This window comes from Ostrea edulis, chromosome 6 (genome assembly GCF_947568905.1).
Source record: "Ostrea edulis chromosome 6, xbOstEdul1.1, whole genome shotgun sequence".
In the NCBI taxonomy this organism is placed as follows: Eukaryota; Metazoa; Mollusca; class Bivalvia; order Ostreida; family Ostreidae; genus Ostrea; species Ostrea edulis.
The window spans coordinates 72,228,253-72,243,133 of NC_079169.1; the positions used below are offsets into that span (position 1 = coordinate 72,228,253).

Genomic DNA, 14,881 nt, shown 5'->3' on the forward strand with positions numbered 1-14,881 from the left:
AACTTCCGGTGGGGTCAATAGTTTTTGAGAATTAGAACGAGACCTAATAAACCGATATAGGTTTCATTTTCAAAGAAAAAAGTTTTAAATTTATGATTTATTAATCACTTCCGGTGACGACCGGAAGTGACGGCCGACATTCTTACCCCCCTACTACACGCCTACAAAGTGAGATCTATTAAATCTGAAAATTTGGTGACTCTATCTTTTACCGTTTCTGAGAAAAACGCTTGACAACGAAAACAGCTCATAAGCCGTATTTGCCGACCGGAAGTAAATTTTACAAAAACATTTGACGTTACTCTAGACATTTATAGTGACTATAATATATGTAAAACTCAACTCATTAACTAGTTTCATGACCGAGATTTATGGCACTGAAAAATGAGAGAATGAATAGTCTTTCTTTGATATAACCGGAAGTTGGAGATTCAACTTCCGGTGGGGTCAACATTTTTTGAGATTTAGAACGAGATATAGTAAACCAAAGTAGGTTTCAATTGAAAAGAAAAAAGTTTGAAATTGATGATTTATTTGATCACTTCCGGTGACGACCGGAAGTGACGGCGACAAAAAATATTACGTGCATGCACAATAGAGAATATAGATCTATCATCCCTGAAAGTTTTATTCGATTATCTTTAGTGGTTTTCAAGTTTACCCCCGGACAAAGTTTCTTTCAAAAACCGGAAAATCGGACGTATCTGACGAACGGAAGTGAATTTTGAAAAAATGAAAAAATTACCTCGAGGTACCATCGTTCCCTATAACTTGTGAAAGTTTCAGGAAAATCCATCCAACGGTCTCGGAGACGAAAGGGAAAAAAAAAAAAATAATAATAATAATAATGAACAGTAGAATCACTAGAAGGTCTTCCGTTGGAAACGGAAGACCTTAATAATAATAATAATAATAATAAACAGTAGAATCACTAGAAGGTCTTCCGTTGGAAACGGAAGACCTTGATAACTAGACACGATCTCGTTGCGAGCAACGAGTAGGTCTTCCGTCCGATTTGTTGATGCACTCGGAGTTAAAAAAAAAAAAAAGACAAATGAGTCCCAATTTAGTTTCCGACTTTAAGACACTTTAGATATAATCAATTTTTCATATCATAAGCTTCTGAAGCAAAGTTGCGGTGAAATTCGTTTGAAATTCGACTCTCCAGGCGAGCCATAAGGCCCGCGGGCCTATTTCTTGATGTCATTACTTAGCCCTCTATAGACTCAACAACTTTAGTTCTATATGTCTTTACAAAATATTTACCTGTAAAAAGTTATTGAGATCGACCGATATTGACAAAAAATCGACTCTACAGGCGAGCCATTAGGACCATAGGCCTATTTCTTGATATCAATCGATAGATCTCGATAAACTGAACAACTTTTGTTCAATATGTCCTTACAAAATATTTACCAGTTACAAGTTTTTGAAATCGACTGATATCGACAAAAATCGACTCTACAGGCGAGCCATGAGGCCCACAGACCCATTTTTTGATATTGATCGATAGGTTATGACACATTGAACAACTTTTGTTCAATAATGCTTTTCAAAAAATATGTCGTTTTAAAGATATGAGGCGTCAAATATTTACGATTTTGGCCCTTAAAATCTCTAATTACGTAACATATGACCTACTTTTTGATTTGATAAGATCAAGCTCGTTGAGATGAACATTTCCGCTTCTACAACTTATTATAAAATATTAATAGTTTCTGAGATATTCTCCAAAACATTTGGACCCTTCTGAACCCCTAATTTAAAGGGTCAGCCCGTTTTGCTTGATATCGTAAGAAAGGCCTTGTCATTTGAAACATTTTTTGCTCAACAAGTATTTAGAAATTCTTTACCGTTCTCGAGTTATCTCTACAAGAAATATTTAGGGGCCAAACTGTAGCTCCCTAACGGGGCCACATAGGGAAAAAACGAAATGTACATATTGTTTAGATTATCATTCTGAACAACTTTTGTTCAATAATGCTTTTCAAAATATTTGTCGTTTTCAAGATATGAGGCGTCAATTATTTATGATTTTGGCCCTTAAAATCCCTTATTACGTAATATATGACCTACTTTTTGATTTGATAAGAACAAGCTCGTTTAGATGAACATTTCCGCTTCAATGACTTATTACAAAATATTAATAGTTTCTGAGATATTCTCATAAACCTTTGGACCCTTCTGGGCCCCTAATTTAAAGGGTCAGCCCCTTTTGCTTGATATCGTAAGAAAGGTCATGACATTTCAAACATTTTTTGTTCAACAAGTATTTAGAAATTCTTTACCGTTCTCGAGTTATTTCTAGAAGTAATTTTTAGGGGCCAAACTGTAGCTCCCTAACGGGGCCACATAGGGTAAAAACGAAATATGCATATTGTTCAGATCATCATTCTGAACAACTTTTGTTCTTTATTGCTTTTCAAAATATTTGTCGTTTTCGAGATACAAGGGGTAAAAAATGTATGGTTTTGGCCCTTAAAATCCCTTATTACGTAACATATGACCTAAATTTTGATATGAATAGATTTGGATTGTTGAGATAAACATTTTTTGTTCTTTGACTTATACCAAAATATTAACGATTTTTGAGATATTTGATCTAGACTTTGAGCCCTTCTAGATCCCTAATTTAAGGGGCTAGCCCCTAAATCTTGATATTTTCGAAAAGATCTCGTAAATGTGCACAACTTTTGTTCTACATGTCTTAACAAAATATTTGCAAGAAAAAAGATATTGGAGATCAAAGGTCAAAAATCGCCGAAATCGGCGAAAAATTTTGGCATCCATTTTTTCAGGTCCAGGCGAGCGTTTAGGCAAATCGCCTCCGGTGAAATCGAATCCCCCACAAATCTTCTAAAATGTTTACTCTATCTTGTGTAGAAATTTCAAGACTCTAGCTTCAAAACTAACGGAGGAGATGTGTGGACAACAAGGCCCTTCAAAAAGTCACTAAAAGAGAGATAACTCCTGACCGGAAGTGACGTCAAGCACGAAATTTTGCAAGCAAGGTCTCGTCACCAAAAGACATCTTTCCTGAAAATTTCGTGAAAATCGATTGAGAAATGGCTGAGAAAAACGCGTGTACTACCAAGGAAAATAATAATAATAATAATAATAATGAAGAAGAAGAACGCGAACAATAATAGTAAGGTCTTCCGCAGGAGACGGAAGACCTTAATAATGAAGAAGAAGAACGCGAACAATAATAGTAAGGTCTTCCGCAGGAGACGGAAGACCTTAATAATAATAATAATGAAGAAGAAGAACGCGAACAATAATAGTAAGGTCTTCCGCAGGAGACGGAAGACCTTAATGAAGAAGAAGAACGCGAACAATAATAGTAAGGTCTTCCGCAGGAGACGGAAGATCTTAATAACAATAAGAAACAGAGTAAAACCAATATGTTCCCAAACTTTGTTTGGGGAACATAATAAGAAACAGAGTAAAACCAACATGTTCCCAAACTTTGTTTGGGGAACATAATAATAAGAAACAGAGTAAAACCAATATGTTCCCAAACTTCGTTTGGGGAACATAATAAAAAGAAACAGAGTAAAACCAATATGTTCCCAAACTTCGTTTGGGGAACATAATAAGAAACAGAGTAAAACCAATATGTTCCCAAACTTTGTTTGGGGAACATAATAAGAAACAGAGTAAAACCAATATGTTCCCAAACTTTGTTTGGGGAACATAATAACTAGAAACTTGTTGCCATGGCAACAAGAAGGTCTTCCATTCTTTCCCTGTCCAGTAGATCACCTTAAATTCTTCATTTGTTATAAAGTGGGGAATTTTTTTTTCGAGTAATCTCGGGGATTGAACCCGGGTCGCCCGCATGAAAATCCACCACGCTAACCATTAGGCTAGCGAGGACCTCGCTTCAGAATTAAAATTACGAATATCTAGAGTTTGGTTTGATCAATTTAAAATCAAATATCATATTCAGCATTCTATAAAGAGTCTCTATTTACCTTACCTTTATCAAAGAAAAACAGTAAAAAACAAATAAGTTGAAAAAATCCATTTTTTAAATTTGCTTCCGGTAGCGACCGGAAGTGATGACGACGTACGAAATAGTGCTCACGCAAATCTATAAGTCATGTTCTATCATCTCTAATAAGTCTCCAGTTCATATCTTTAGCCCTTCCTGTAGATCACCCGCGGACAAAGTTTCATTTGAAAATCAGGAAATTGTCCATAACTTGGAACCAAAATGGAATTTTCCCAAATTTTTTTGTGATAAAGAATGAATGAGAAATGTATTATCGAATTTTTTACTCCTTTCTCGTAACGTCCGGGAGGGACAATCTGGTTCTTTGTGTCGTTGGTCATTTTAGTGCTTTGTATAATTTTTTGTACTTGACCTTGTATCCATGTTGTGGATCCGACACTTTTAGGTATCGGGTGTTTTTGGAACTTAGTGTTTATATATATATATATATATATATATATATAATTATTTGAGAAATATAAGATCCAGCTAATCAACGTAATGACAGTTGAATTGAAGTTATGAATTTTTGGGATTTCATGTGTGATTTATTTTCTTTCACTCGGTCTTTCCATACATATACCTCGTTATATATGGTATCATGATGATATTATGATTACCTAGTACATGTATATAATATGGCACCCCTCCTCGGGGATTTAGGGTTTTTCTCTTTTTTTTCTTCTGTTTTTTTAAAAGGTTGATCGATCCTCATGTGATGCCATAGGTTTTTGCAAAATCTTTATTTAATTAAAATTTGTGCATGATTGAAATATATCTTTCAGAGGAATTTGAATAAAATAAAAAATTTGGTAAACTTTTGATACTGAAAAAGTTTTTATTTTCCATAGATAATTAATTATTTATAATTTTAAAAAAGGTTGTCAAGGGCAATAACTCCTATGCTGGAATTTCCTCTACTGCATGTCTATGACACAATGATTTCACTAATATCCACAATTAATTTTTATATATCTATGAATGATCAGATTTCTTAAACTGTTGACATTTAAAATTTGTCATTTCAACAAGTTTTTATTAATTTTCATCATTCTGTTTAACGAAAATGTGCGATTTTTTTATGTTGATATATGCTTCTGTTTTTGTATGTCTGACATCTTTAAAAGGGTGGCAACATACACATTTTCTTTGGTTATTGGTTAGATTAAACTATATTGAGTGGAAATTAATACAGTTTTTCCACTTTTAACCATTAATATTGATAAGTCACATGAGGATCGACCGACCTCAATACAATAAACAAGAAATTACATTCACTGTAATTTCTTTTATTATTACTGACATCTTCACTGCTTTTATTACCTTGAATAAACACAGATGTGTCACTTGAATCACCACCTGCCCACAACGACACAGAACATTGGTAATGTCCGTCATCTTCACACATTACGTCATTGATTTTCAGAATAGCACTGTTCGATTCATTTCCAGAGTTTACAAGATCAGTTCTGTTCTCCAAGTAAATACCATCTTGTAAAAAAGATGCATGCTTATTGGGGATAAATCGTGCTATTGTTTTGTAGTCATTTCCATGTTTCTTTTTCCAGTCTATAGAGGAGACAATGTCGTTGTTTCCTAGGACGTATGTACAGTTTAGTACAATCGAAGCATTCGTGTTGACTGTGACATAAAGTTCCGGCTCCGTTACTACTTTCAGTGAGACGATACCTAGAACAGATATACCGACAAATAATACTACATCATCGGAAACAGCAGCATTGGGAAACCCTGATCTACTGAACAAGTCCTTACACCACCATTCTATAGAAATTGTATTTATCTATTATCATGGTGAAATCATAAATTGATTTTTAAATGTTATCTACATGTATCTTCATATGACATTTACTCTCCGTGGTACATCAATACTTATAAATTAACACATTTTGCCAATAAACTCCGAAACACTTGCTCCAGAGTTACTGCTTGCACCTTTAATATTGTTTCATACGTAAAGTGAAGTCTGTAAGCTATAATAATATCCAACGGGAATAGTAAGTATCGTAGAATTAATTAAAAACCTACTTTCGTTTTCGATAAACTACCCTGAAATAGCACAAATGAGAGTAAAGTGGCTGATCAAAGCCAGTTGTTTTTTTTTTTTTTTTTTAAAATGACAACTTAAAATTATACGATATGAAGTAAATCAGTTGTTTATCGATTCTGATCTTGTAGAAGAAATAAGTTTGATCATTGTTGAATAAATGAAATATACCTGTTCGATTCTTCAATCCGTGATCTTAGTGTTTGAAATCGCCCAGAACGTGGCAACATCATACAACCAATCGCAAGCCGAGAAGTTGCGATTGCTTTACATCATGATCAGCATAAGATTGTATAGGTGTTCAGTGTTAGTTATACTTGTAATAGCTTTGATTAGGTCCATATTTATCATTTTATGAAGGTGTATAATCATATTACTTACATATACATGTATATACATCTCATTCAACGATTCAACATTCAACACTCCAGGCACCAACGATCTGACATATCGATACATTTTTAATTACGATATTCATCTGATATTTTCAATGTTCTTAATTTTTTCCGTGATTATAGAAGTCACTGTTACGACTTTTTGTAATAATTCATTAACAGTCATTGAAAGGTACAAACATATGGATAAACACAAAAAAGTTTTTAATTTGGTTGAACATGTTTTGTGATTATACAGATCTTGAGAGTTAGTAATAATTAAGTCGAAAACTGTCCAATATGTCAGATATTAAATGGCTCGGGACTGTTCTGGGAAGTTTGCATGTTTACAGTGTAGCAGTTTTTCCGTGTCATTCATATAGTGCATTGTTTTTTATTATTGTGTTTGACGAGAAGAAACGACTGTATTTATAATTTTGTCCTTAAATTCTCGCACTAGAAAAAAACAAAAACAAAAAAAAACCAAAAAAAAAAAAAACCTACCATAATACACACATTCGCAATACGGGATTCAATTTTTGAAATTATGAACGACTGTTCATTTTGTTTTTGGTCAACTATTCGGCATGATGGATTACAACTGCATTCGTAAAATCATTATCTGATATTCAATGCGGAGAGAATGTTTCTGTTGTTTTTAAAAAAAAAAAAAATTTAAACAGTATTTTATTATGCATAACATACAGTAAAAGGGATTAGGCAGCAGGCAGCGCATATATATGCCTTCTCCTTTAAGGCAGGGTGGATCCAGGAATTGTGGTTACGGGGGGTGCCCATATATGAGTCTGGGGGCCGCCTTGAGGCCCCCATTGGATACAGGGGGCGGAGCTCCTGGATTTTACAGATTTTATAGAGCTTGAAATATGTCTCCTATTTAGTCATTTGTACTATTTTCTATCATTTCTAATAAGGTGAAATTAATAACTGGTCACACCCACCGTGAGCCCTATATCTTGATCAAGTAAACGGAGTTATCTGCAGTCAAAATCAGTGTGCCAAGAAGGGCCTAACAATCGGTATGAAACACACCAGACTGCATTTGACCCAATGATAGTTTGTATTGGCAAACAAGATTGTCATAACGACCATAAAAGTTGCGAAATGCTGACTTTAAACGAGATTGTTATATCACATATATTTGATTGTGATTTCTCGCGCTTTCATCTAGTGTATTCATAAGATAAACGTTCCTTTCATGGACTGTTAAACAAAACTGTTTCAATCTTTTATGCATACAGAGCTATATATTGTATAGCGTTATCGTTTCCTCATTGAGAATTTTTCTTTATTGTTAGGAGTTTATTTCTTCCTGGTGTCTGTCCCCTATTCATGTTTTAATGTTGACGACTTGTTGTAAGAAATTGCAATAATTTTGTAGTACTCGACCAAATGCTTATAAAACAACGACATAATCTCAAAGTAGTTTTTACCTTCTGATAGGATTAAAAGGATAAACGAATAGACCCCTTGCATCTCGCCTTTTAGACTCTGTAAATACAAATTAAAAAACACCATGACACTAATTCAATTTTTAAGACATATGCGACGTTTCCCAATTATACATAATTTTTCGTGACATTCCATATACAATTCATTTGTATTCTATCTCGTATCTATACCCAACAATGTATCGTTCTTTGATACTGTGGATTTCACAACGTGTGGTACGGTTTTCCGGATCACCACACTGTGGTTTTCTGATTCCGTCTCAGTATCCTCTGAAACTGATAACTTCACAATGACGTCACAATGCATCAACGCAGATATTGGGCACGTCACAAACAAAACTGCGTACACAAAACATAATTTCACGGTATGTCTGTATTTTTGATAATTTGGATTACATTTACATGTATTATCTTATAAATGTGGATTTAAAATGCATAAGGGGGTATAAAATAAATTTATCATTACTACAGTAACTTGATCCGAAGAGTTGGATCACGTCTCGTTGACAGGCGCGGATCATCAGATCAAACTCGACGCTTCGAAATCCACAGTATCAAAGAACCATACATTGATGGGTGAATAATAATACACATGCATATTTAAATTACCACGTCTGATTCAGAGTTCACATATTTTGATAGTTCCTGGTTGTTGCAAATAAAAGTATAAAGTCAGCTCTAGTTGTAGGCCTATAAATGAACACAAGTTTAGCTTTTGAAAAAAGCTTAGAGAGTCAGCCACTAGATTTTTATCCCTGTTCAGCATTAGGTAAGAACTGCGAACCAGTTAAAATTGACCAGTTTACTTAAGAACCTACAACACTGCTAGTTTACGTTGACGGTTTCTATGCAATTACTTTTCCATTTAGTAAAATGTTCTTATTTCTACTGATATAACAGATACGATTATGGTGTAAAGAATAAATTTTAATCGTAAAATCAATAAAACGGAATTCTTTAATTCGTAACGAAGTTCTTAGGAATGACGTACTTAAAGATTACCTTCAAAGTGGGAACCAGTTTAATTTAAACCAGTTTTGTTTTTTATTGAGCGAGGATTATAATGTGTCCGTTTTGTAAGACTTTCTTATTTTAACTGAAAATACAGATATCTGTTGTAGAAAACATATTTTATATTTGCAAATCAATGCATACAGATCACAGAATTCTTTTTTACTGTTACGAAGTGATCAAGAATGACCTACTTCAAGATCGCCTTACTGTTACGAAGTGATCAAGAATGACCTACTTCAAGATCACCTCAATGCCCACAATTCCAAACAGCGCAAGCGCATTTGAAGTTCTTCGTATGATAACTAGTCAGCCCGAGGGCTGATTAATTACTGTAACAAAGACAGAAAGAAAAATCTTTGGAAAGATCAGGTATCCAACCCAGAACTCTTGCATAACTAGATTAGATGATTTAACTACAAAACTACCGGAGTATGGTAATATTACTACAATATAAGATGTCAACAGAACGCTATATACCAAGTTTGGCCTCACCCTGGGATCAAAACCCCTACCCAGGGGACCATGGAAATTGCAATTTTGATAGGCCTTCCTGCTCTACATCACAGTTCACTATGCATTTAGTTTTTCTTGCATATATGTGGTGGTAGAGAAGATGATTTTTGAAAATTATTCAATTTTGTGGCAGTTTTTGCCCTGCCCTTAAAGGTCATAGGAGACGGTTTTTAATAATACCCTTTCTCTCCATAATTTTCAACTTTGTTTCATAAACTTCTCATAAAAATGCTTTTTAAAGATTAATAACGATATTAACTCGAAGAAATTGAAGTGCAAAGAGGTAGTCGAAATAGAAAATCGTTATCCGATTATCGTTCCTGATTTCCTGAATTTGTGACGTCATAAGAGACCACATTCAGATTTGCGAATCAAAACAAAAGCACATCCATAGACGATTTATTCGCAACTGGGGGAGTTTTTTAATGGGGAACCATAGTTTGTTATGCAAGGATATCACTTTGAACTCATAATTAATGCAAATGCCAGCCACATCGACGATTTTTCATCGGAGAACGAACAAGAAGATCGATCACTAGAGGTCCTATTTATTCCAAATCGGTTGAATTAATACTGACTGGTTAATGATAAATTTATGATAATTTCATAGTACATTCACAATGGAATTACCATACTTATCAAGAAGTTAAAAATGTTCAATTGTTAACGCACGATGACAGACGACAACCAATTGCAATATGTCACCCGAGACCTAAAAATCATAGAAACGACTTTTTAAATCGTTTCTACGATTTAATAAATAGTAAAAACGACTTTCGAAATTGTACAAACGACTTCCTAAATCGTAGAACGACTTTTAAAATCGTAGAAACGACTTTCTAAATCGTAGAAACGACTTTTTTAAATCGTAGAAGCGACTTTCTAAATCGTAGAAACGACTTTTTAAATCGTAGAAACGATTTATTTTTATTTTTTCTGCTAGGGTTAAATTGGCACGAATACGCCGTCGTACTCTTCATATCGAGGAAATGAAAAAATAATTTTAATTGAAATACAAGAAATGTAGCGGATGTCCTTAATGACCATTATGTGAGATTATCCTTAATGACCATTATGTGAGATTATCCTTAATGACCATCATGTGAGATTTCAATAACGTAACTTATCGAAACCGAATTTTGAATTTTGGATTATACCTGTACAGCAAATACACTGAAAAAAAAAAAGACAAACAGGACATTACCTACGACACAGTACACACAATGGTTGTCCTAGGTTTTTAAATACATGTAGACTGTGAAAGTGTTAATTCTTATCCCCTCCCCCACCACGCGCTGTATTAACGTTCGAAGCTTCAGTAAATACATCTGAATGCAAAATACTACAAGTTTTCTCAACGAAAAAATGGTGTTGCTTACCGTCGAAAGCTCAGCATATATGATATATAAAAGGAAGTTTTTCTCAATTTCCTGTTTTAAAATTCATATAGAGGCATAGTAAGATTGGACTAAGGGTAAATACAGAAACAATGAACTGCTGGTCATTCTAAATTTGATCTACGTATAAATCGTGAACTTTCCTGGTCTCTAGCTGTCAACAAGTCCTGAGAGTTGAATCTATATATAAAATGGTGAAATACATCGACAGGCAGATTAGAATGCATACGTTTGGGTAATTTTGGGGTCATAAATTACATGTGTTAAAAACAAACAAAACTCTCATCCATGTGTCACACGCAAAACCTTACACGTACACTGTAAATCAGAAGGGTTGACTGTTCATAATACAATAAATGCATTTTCTAAACTCTGAGACTAATTAATGAGTTTCGTTTTATGTGATTAAGTGATCTTCATTTCTCCAATTTGGCCTGAAGAAATAATTCTAACCTTTTTATAAGTATATGACCGTTTTTATATACGTCCGTCTTTTGACGGGCCGTATTATGGTACAGCGATGTCTGTACGTCCGTCCGTCCGTCCGTTCGTTCGGGGTTTTCCCTTTATAATTTCATTTCCCTTTCACATATTATGCTGAAACTTGCTGTGTAGCTTCTTTGTGGGTCACTCTAGATCATACTGCAATTTTGATCCATTTCGACCTTTTTTCCAGGAGTTTTGCCCCTTTATTTGGAAATAATTATTATATGGAGGGTACATAATTTGTCCGCCCTACTCCTCCCACAGTTTTCAAATGAGAGCCTTCTTATTATGCCCCCTTAAAAGAAGATGGGCCTATTGGTTTACACCTGTCGGTCGGTCGGTAGATCACATGTTGTCCGCTCAATATCTTGAGAACCATTCACTTGATGATAATGATATTTCATATGTGGGTTGGTTTTGAGTAGAAGAGGACCCCAAACTCCCCGTCGAGGCCTCATTACGTCACCTACGAATAGATCTCTCCTATCAATCGTAACTACTCGGCTATTTCCGTAACCGCAAATGAACCGGTTACGGAAAAAGACGAGCGCGTGATCCGATTGCTTTCCTATGTGACGCACCACAATATACAGATTTGTATATTGTGAGTCCGCGATTATCACGCAGACAAATTACACTAAAGAAGTAGTTCGCAGTTAAAAGTTTGAAAATATTAATATTAAGAACATCAATATAAAAGTATGGATTTTATCTTAAACATAAAATGATCAAAAGTTCATTAAAAAGTAGGGAGACTCTGTTCAAATTATTGTGTAAAGTAATAAACTTGATGTTTACGTTCTTGTTTTGAAAGTTGTTTACGTGTGACGTTATGTTTTTTCGTCATTCTACAGTGACGTCACACTATACACGGCCTAAGAAATCGCTATGCCATAATGCCTAAGTGGAAGAGTTTGGTTTGTGAGCAAACGAACTCTGGTGGAAGTTTGAAGAGGACCCCTATTGTTTTTCAGGTCAAAGGGTCAAAGGTCAAGGGTCAATCTACTCTGGACATAGGAATATAATGTCCGCTCAATATCTTGAGAACCCTTTGCCAAACTTCCACCATAGTTCGTTTGTTCTATTCGTAGGTGACGTAATGAGGCCTCGACGGGGAGTTTGAACCCTTTGCTTGAAAAACATCAAACTTAGCACACAGGTACAGCCGAAGGAGTAGATGACCACTATTGATTTTGAGGTTATATGGTCAAAGGTCAAAGGTCAAATCGGGCATAGGAATATACTGATCATTCAATGTCTAGTGAACCCTTTGCTTGAGAGACACACAAGTACATCTTCAGAAGAAAATACTCCTATTGATTCTGAGGTCACATGGTCAAAGGTCAAGGGTCAAAATGGACATAGGAATATACTGTCCGTTCAATATCTTGAGAACCCTTTGCTTGACAGACATGGAACTTGGTACACTGGTACAACTTCAAGAGAAGATGATCCCTATTGATTTTGAGGTCACATGGTCAAAGGTCAAGGGTCAAACAGGACATTAGAATATACTGTCTGCTCAATATCTTGAGAATCCTTTGCTTGACAGACATAAAACTTAGTACACTGGTACATCTTCAGGAGAAGATGACCCCTATTGATTTTGAGGTCACATGATCAAAGGTCAAGGGTCAAACTGGACATGGAAATATACTGTCTGCTCAGTATCTTGAGAACCCTTTTCTTGACAGACATCAATCTTGGTACACTGATACGTCTTCAGGTGAAGATGACCCCTATTGATTTTGAGGTCACGTGGTCAAAGGTCAAGGGTCAAACTGGACATAGGAATATACTGTCCGTTCAATATCTTGAGAACTCTTTGCTTGAGAGACATCAAACTTGGTACACTGGCATCTTCAGGAGAAATGACCCCTATTGATTTTGAGGTCACATGTTTAAAGGTCAAGGGTCAAACTGGACATTGGAATATACTGTCTGCTTCCGGCATCTTTCTCTATTTACCCTCCTTATCAGCTGAATATTGATACCAGCACGTTCTATAGAAAATTCGGGTATAATGTTGTTATCCTGTTATATCCATCTGTCTGTCTCTGTATTGTCTACCTCAAACTCATCTCACAGGTTAAACATTAGCGAAATATCATAAAATCTTAAAAGTAATCCGCTTATTTTGAGTCTGTGTAAGAAAATTGGGGCTTATTTTCAAAATCGTCTTAGTTTTAAATCACGACTTATTATCAAAGCAAAACAAATGTTATGATACTCGGTATTTTTAAAACATTATTAACTACATGATTGTGTCTATTGACTCATTCATAATATTAGAACTAAATCACTGACTGTGATTTAATGACTTATAAAAAACTCAAAGTTTAGAATTTAATGAAAGGTAAAGATAACGAACTGTAATCAATCTCACTAGTCCTATAAGGAATACGAAATAAAGAGTTGGGCAAAAAATCGGACCCCTGGACACACCAGAGGTGGGATCAGGTGCCAAGGAGGAATGAGTATCCTTTGTCGACCGGACACACTCGCTGAAAGCCTGATAAGATAAGTCGTACATTGAATTCAATTGACCACTAAATTAGATTTGAATGGATCTCTGTTTAGGAATATAATGGTATTAACAAATTTACATTTTGTATGTTTCAAATACATACTAGTATTTCAATTTGTTAAAATCAAATCACGAATGTCGTGAAATGTTTGCATTAAACATGTGTTCATAAAACATTGAAATAGTTTGATGTTGATCATATTACGAATAGAAAGAAAAAGAAAATTCAGGGCATTTAGATGTATGACTTGTTTTCAAATCAGGCCTATTTTCAAATATTTTTTATTGCAAGAAATTGGTGACTTATTTTCAAAACCAGCTTATAATTAAATTCGTCTAAAATTTCAAGATTTTAGGGTATGATTGGTGGTACATGTATCCTGTAGATTTACAATGAGGTTTCGGAATTTCTTTTTCATCTGTGATGCCGATTGGAGGTCGAAAATCATTTTTCCCCCCTGCAAACATTAGGTTTCAAGAACTTCTCTCACTATTCACTAAGTAGCTAAATCATATTTTGGAATATGGTTGGTGATTTCCTGTAAATTTGCAATGAGGTTTCAGAATTTTCATTTCTGGGACCAATTAGAGACAGAAAAACGATGATTTGTACAAGAAAACCACATGCCTGAACAGTCACCTGATTTTAATGCAACACCGTGAAATCTAAATATACCAAAAGAGAGACAATGCAACCATACAATAAAGCAAAATAGAACTTCTACAATTGGTTTTGAAAATACACAAGCAAGGTTTTGTTACCTTAAAGAGTTTTAAGGTAAAGCAATCAATTAAAGGAGGGATGAGAGAAGACCTCGAGGTACTTACTCAACCTCTCATCAAGACAAGAGCAACAAGAATATATATGGTTTACGGTTAGGTATCTCAACTATTTTCCAGATATTTGACCAATTATATAATGAGCGGGTGGAGATGACCCTTGAGCACTTGCCCAACAGCACAGTATGCATATTGACATGGGCAACAATGATATATATATATTTTCTAGGGGTGGGGAACTCAACCGTTTTCAAGATAT

The 14,881-nt window shown here is 34.8% G+C and overlaps 1 protein-coding gene across 1 annotated transcript in view; it reads right to left on the bottom strand.

Moving 5' to 3' along the window:
- LOC125645759 (nectin-3-like) overlaps positions 1 to 14,881 on the bottom strand; it is a 75,449-nt gene that overhangs the window by 47,793 nt on the left and 12,775 nt on the right. The window contains exons 2-3 of the mRNA XM_056140675.1: positions 7,888 to 7,945; positions 5,321 to 5,686 (exon numbers count right to left, since the gene is read on the bottom strand). Coding sequence (XP_055996650.1) covers positions 5,321 to 5,686; positions 7,888 to 7,930 — 409 coding nt within the window. The 5' untranslated portion in view covers positions 7,931 to 7,945. The remainder of the gene's footprint in view (positions 1 to 5,320; positions 5,687 to 7,887; positions 7,946 to 14,881) is intronic.